At 48.4% G+C, this 6,212-nt stretch overlaps 1 protein-coding gene across 1 annotated transcript; it reads right to left on the bottom strand.

Annotated features, from left to right (window-relative positions):
* Positions 1 to 772: 772 nt before the first annotated feature.
* On the bottom strand, positions 773 to 5,534 carry LOC104270617 (mitogen-activated protein kinase kinase kinase 14-like; the record flags this gene model as incomplete). The annotated part of the gene is made up of 5 exons (XM_009865030.1): positions 5,273 to 5,534; positions 4,669 to 4,738; positions 2,656 to 2,866; positions 1,936 to 2,544; positions 773 to 910 (listed from the first exon to the last, which is right to left on the bottom strand). Coding segments are annotated over exons 1-5 (1,281 nt in total), but the record flags the coding sequence as incomplete, so codon positions are not given.
* Between the last annotated feature and the right edge of the window lie 678 nt (positions 5,535 to 6,212).

Here is a 6,212-nt window from a genome sequence, read left to right as displayed (position 1 = left end):
TGCCACACCAGCACCCCATAGACACACATATATTATTTATATATATAAAGCACCTATCGTCATATCAATAAACATTATTTGGAACCACTCTGACAGCAGCGCTAAGAACAGGAGTCAGCCTGTCAGTACCTCAGCACTTCTGTTTCCAAGCAATTCAAAAAATAAAAACAAGCCAACAAACAGAAAGCCACAAGACTTTGCAGGCAGCCCTGCCCGGCTGGTGTTTAACGCTGCTGCTCCATCGGGCTTGGAAGGAGACCTGTGAACGTCAGCCAGGATGCTCCTGCTTGGAACGAACACCAGGACAACACCCCCAGAGCCCGCTCGGCCGCCACTGCGGGACCCGATGGGTGAAATCCCGGAGAGCTTGTCCTCATCCCTCCCCACCCAAACAATTTATCTCTACACTTGGAAATTTCACGCTCATTTATTGGCTTCCTCCTCCTTCTCCTCTCCCTTTCTCAAGAGGGTTGTTGTCTTCTGTCTTCTTCCCTGAGAGCGTCTCTCTGCCCTCACAGGGAAAAACTTTTTCCCTATATCTAATCTAAATCTCCCCTATTTCAGTTTCAAGCCATTACCCCTTGTCCTATCACCACACACCCTTGTAAAAAGTCCCTCCCGAAATTCCTGGAGCCCCCTTTATGCACTGGAAGGCCACTGTGACTGTACAATAAGGTACATCCACCCCATGGCAGCCCAAAGGAGGAAGTTTTTTTCTCCGTATGCTTTCTTGTGTCAGGAACGCCCCTCTGGCTTTCTCACAAGTAATTACCTTTTTGGCAGCACATTGAAATCCCGTCTGTTTGTCCTCTATTTTGTATACTTCTCCAAAAGAGCCAATGCCCAGAGAACCGTGGCACTTGGTCCAATGAACTTCTTCTCGATATTCATAATCCACTGGCTTTAGTTTCTGGAAGTTAAAAATCGGAAATCAAGATGAAGCAAGGATAGAAACGCTTAACTGCTGAGCTCCACAGGGAAACCAAGACTTTCAAAAAAGTAAAATGATGGTCACCGCCACACTTCTCTAAAAATCCCTGTACAAATGGCTTCTGTCACGGGCTCGAAGTGGAACAATACAGGAGGACCTATTTTACTGCTGTGGGCTCTGATTTAAATGAGGGCACCCCATCGTTGTATAGAAAGGCCACCAGTATTTGGGCAGCTTTGGAGCTCCAAACCATTCCCTTCTCACGCAGGACCTAGCTACGAAGCTAAATCCTTCAAACAACGTAAGATTCACACGACTAGATGTAGACATCTCCGCGTGAGCTAAATCTTTCTTTACAGGCAGCGGACCGAGATTGTGCTTTAGGCAGAGATGTATTCAGGCAGGTAAGTGACACCCTGAACTCCACCGACAACACCGATTCCAGAGAAGTGTCCTCTCCGAGGAGTTTCAGCTGGCGAGAGAGAGCTGAATTCAGGAGAAATGAATCATGCCTCTGAGATTCACACGCGTTTGCTGTGTGCAAGCCCTGCATTTGGCAAGGGACACCGGGCGAGCTTGCTGGCTTCCCACCAGAGGCAGCACGGATGCTTTCTGCACCCTCACGAGCTGCGCAGCTCTGGTTTCTGTCTGCGGAGCAGCTGGGGTCACCTATGGCAAATAAAACCGTGCAACCTGCTCACCCGTACAGACCAGGCCCTTTCTCAGACAGACATGTTTGAAGTCTGACTAAACACAGAAACACTTTTTAGATGAGCATGTATACGAATAAGCAAACAAATTGGAGCCACCCATCTAAGACGGGGCTTTACATCCTTCAAAAACCAAAACCATGTCTTTAACCGGCGGTCTTTGACCATAGCAAAACCATTCAGAAAGCACAGGCGTGTTACAGAAGCTGGCTCGCGGGTGCGGATTATCTCCCTTCCGAAGCCCGGGAGAAACTCTGCCTACTGCGACACTCGTGCGTAGGGTCAGGAGATCACCTCATTGAGCAGCACGCCTTCGTTATCGTTCGCTTCATTAAACTGTTCCTTCAGGTCCAGACCACCTCCTCTCCATGTCTTGGCTAGGCTGGCTAAATTTTGGGGTTCACCGAGACTCACGCTCCCCTTCAGGGCATCTATCAAGTATTCTTCCACAGAAATCTTGTCCGAGCTGGTTTTCATGGACTGGTTGATGCATTTGGGGAAACTATATTCTAAGTTTAGGCTGGATAAGCGATGCTCACTGTCGTGATAGTTGAGATCGCCGTGGAAGTAGGTCTCCAGGGCGTTACGTTTCAAGGCATGGAAAGGAGTGTCCAGATGTGGGAAATGAGGGGGTACTATGTTGTAGGGAAGAGGATGGAGAGTCTCGGGCTGTGGAACGCTGTCCTTCTGATAACGCCGTTTCCAAACGTGATTAAGGCACTGAATAGGGCTTATCAGCTTGTGCAGTTCTGTTTTGTATTGGCTCCTTGGCGAATGGGGTTTGCCCGGCGACAGACTTTGCTCCGGTTTCTCAAACGGCGGCGGATCGTAGACCAAACCCTTGTTAAATTCCGAAGCCCAAAAATGGTTCCTGTAAAGACTACTTTGATGCGATTCATCCTCCTAGAAAAGAAAACAGGACAGCTGAGCAGGAACCTCAACGCAGGCGCCCAAAATTCCACCAAGAACCCTCAAGAGTTTGCAGGGGGCTCAGGAATACAAAAGGATCCTCACCTGGACAGGGATTGGGGTGCAGCTCTCTTGCTCTGGCGTCCTGGGGCCTCGTCTGCCAGCAGCCACCGTCTGTACTTTCAGCTTGGATCTTTTCTTGTGCCGTTTCTTTTTCGTCTTGCCCCGATGCCTCCCCCTCCAACAGGTAGGTGCCATCTTCCCCTCCGTCGCATGGGCCACATTGTTGGGGATTTGATCGAGGCTGTCGGACCGGCTGTCAGGAACCAAAACGCGCGAAACCGCTTAGATCCGACAGCAAAAAGCTCACCTCCCGTTCACAGTTACAACCCACAGAACCAGAACGAGAATCAGCAGTTTTGCCTTCCGGGATTTAAAGACTAGAGAACATAATTTCGTGGTAGTGAAGTTACAAATGCCATTAGAAAATAGCATTTGTAACTTCACCACCAAGGCACATCGGGCATTTTAAGATGGAAATACGGGGTGTGGGGGTGGGAAACAAAGCATTAAGTCTCCCGTCACTTGCAAATTCTGCAAGGAACAGCAAAACTAGAGAGCAAAGCAGAGGGAAAACCATTGAATGTCTCCAGGTTGCTTTGAGACAGTTTGTATTTACGATTTGCAATGAAGACGGAGATTACGAGTACGTGTGACCTATTTAAAAATATATTAAAATTATTAACGGTGCTCGTACTATAAACATTTGCTCTAGTGAAAGAAAAATAGCCTTTGCACCAAAGGAAAGGGATGACTGAGCACAGTGCAGTAGAACAGCTCCAAAAAGTCAAAACGTTTTGGAATGCAAAGCTCGAAAGTACAACAGGATTTCTGGGAACGCATACATATACAAAACAGCACTGGCCAGCACACCAGCTGGGGGTCTGTGCGAAGGGACACGACTCTCAAGAGGGACATTTGTCTGCAGTTATTTCATACTGACCACAGTAGCTAGAATTTATTTTTTTAATCAAGTTGTAAGAGAAAATAGGGTGTGAAATCGCAGTTGTCCTGTCGATCCATCCAACCAGTGACCGGCAGCCAGCGCTGCTCTGCCCCCCTACTCCTGCTGTCTCAGCGCACCACGGAGCGCCGCCAGATCCCGCGAGCAGCGCTCCCCTCCATGGCGTCACCCTAAGAAACGGTTCGCTCGGCATCTCCTCAGCTGGTTCACGGGACAACGGCATAAAGCCAGCAGGCAGCCTCAAACCAAATACCTCCCCAGGCCAGATTCCGTGTCGGAAAGCTGCCAGGAGACAGGCAGCGCCGATGCCTACATCCCAGTCGCCCACCTCAGAGAGAACTGGAGCCACCCCATGAAGCCCCAGTGCTTAATAAAGCTCCAGTAGGTGCCCCAGTAAGGCACAGACGTGTTCCTCGTGAGGAAAAGTCCCTCTCAGGTGCCTGTAGAAAAGCAAGTCCCAGGCCTCCACTTTTCTACCACAACTGTTACTTCCCCGTTACCACTTTCAGCTCCTCTTCACATCTCCGTTTCTGTCGCTGACGCTGTCATTAAGCAAACGTTCTTTTTCTCTCATGCCCTGATGTTTATCCTCCCCAGAAATGAAGCTGTTCCTTTCCTCAGGACTGCTCCTAGCAGCAGCCTGGGTTTCCCGCAGCTTTTCAAACAATGTAATAAGGTTTCAAAACTATCAGGAGAGTTCAGTTTAAAAAGACCGAAAATTTTCACCTGGATCTTTCTACCTTAAGCCCATGCACCTCAAAAAAAAAAGAAAAAAAAAGGAAAAGACTCAGTCATTTCAAAGCAAATTTGAAATGGAAGCAGAACACTACGAGGGCCAGTAAATCAGACAAGAGAATGCAAGGGGTTTTGAGTGATTTGTGCTTAAACTTCTCTTTTCTCTCAAAACAAATAGGTTTCGAGGAAGATGTTTGGGGAAAGGCACGCTCCTCCCGAGCCTCGGACAGAAAAGCTAATCTAAACAGGAGTGGTTTTGGAAAAAATAAAATCCTGTAAGCACACAGAGCCAGGGTGAGTTGGAACAAGTCAGCACACACAGCAGGGAGGGTGGGGATTCACGTGAAAAGGTCTCTCACCTGTAACGCTTACTATGAGCAATAAAGGATCTCTCTGACAAAGTGGGGCTGAACTCCTGACTGTTTTCACCTGTGTGAAAGAAAATAGGATCGTCACATGTCTTCACCATGAAGCCAAGCCTCTCCTGGTAACGACTGGACGCAGAAAAAACTCCACCAACTCGCTAAATTGAACGGCGATCCGGATGAATCGCCGCATCGCCCACCCCAGGCTCCTTCTCCCCCAGCACTCCGACCTCCTCATCCCGCACCTGACAGCTTTTGTTTTGGTTTTCTTCTCTTTTTCCACCCCCCTTGGTCTTTTAAAACACCTCTCAGAAGTCAGCCAAGAACAGAAGACCCAGCAGGACTGATGGTCGAAGCAGCTAGGTGCGACGGCCACGTGCTGTTGTGTTATTTATGCTTTACTCGGTGGATGCCACCACGGTATTAGGAGATTTCAGGAGCTTCCTAAATCGAGACTGGGATGTGTCATCAGCTCCACCCCGCTTGGGATTACAAATAGATTTCGTCTCAGCTCTCCAGGAGCGCGAGGCGAGTGAAACCTCGTCTTGCGTTACACATTCCTTTTTCTCAATGGAGCGCAGGCTGCCCTGCTACTTACATTCTGCTTGGGCAATGATCGAAATCGATGCACAGCCTCCTTCTGTCTCTTCTTTTGCTGTTCCTTTGGTGATGACATCATTCAGGATTTTCCACTGACTGTGAAAGATGACCTTCTTTGAATCTTCTACTTTGCAAACGCTGCTCTGCTTCTCGCTCGCTGTCTCGTCCAGCCCCTTGGTAGCTGCGAGCTCCTTCTTGTGCTTGATGGCTGGATCAGGAGCTCCTTGGCACGTAATCCCCATCACTGCCATCTCACAGGTTCAGAGAGTCACTGAGGAAGGACCAAAAAAAAGAGCAAAACACTCGTCAAAACACTTCACAGGCAGAAGCAGCTTCAAGAGAAACAGGAGGCAGCAGGTGACTAAATAAATTAAACCAAATCGAGGTCCTGCCCAACCTCCGAGCATGGAGCTACCCAAACCTGCCAGCTCCATGTCCCTCACTTGTGCCACTGAGGAGCTAAGGGTCAACTTTATTTTCAGTACTAAAAATATGAGACCACGCAGGTTTCAAAGGGAAATTTATTTCTTGGTGTATTCCATAAATACAAGCAGTGAAACCATTTGTAAGAGGGAACTCCTGTATCACTAAACAGGAAGAATATTCACATAGAAAAGAAAAAAAAAAAAAAAGAAAGATTTTCTCCTCGAGTGCACCAAGGAGAAATTACATTGGGCTCTTACACCACATAAACCGGCCATAAAATCCCGCTAATTGCTTTCTTCCTTGTACTCAGCCACCCTCGAATCCATTTCTCGTTTTTCCTTCCCGTGGAACAAGGCGAGGCAATCAGCCTGCCCACCCATAATCCCTCCCTCGCTCCCCTTCCTCTCCTTCATCACTTTTGAAATCCTCTGTTAAGCCCGACAAAAGTTTCCCTCTCACGGTGAATCGGCAACTTGGTGTCGGGTAGAGGAGGGGGACGGCGCTGGAAAAGA

The sequence above is a fragment of the Apaloderma vittatum genome, unplaced genomic scaffold (genome assembly GCF_000703405.1).
Source record: "Apaloderma vittatum isolate BGI_N311 unplaced genomic scaffold, ASM70340v1 scaffold19562, whole genome shotgun sequence".
NCBI lineage: Eukaryota > Metazoa > Chordata > Aves > Trogoniformes > Trogonidae > Apaloderma > Apaloderma vittatum.
The sequence above is the reverse complement of the archived record's forward strand: the minus strand, read 5'-3'. Positions and strand labels throughout refer to the sequence as shown.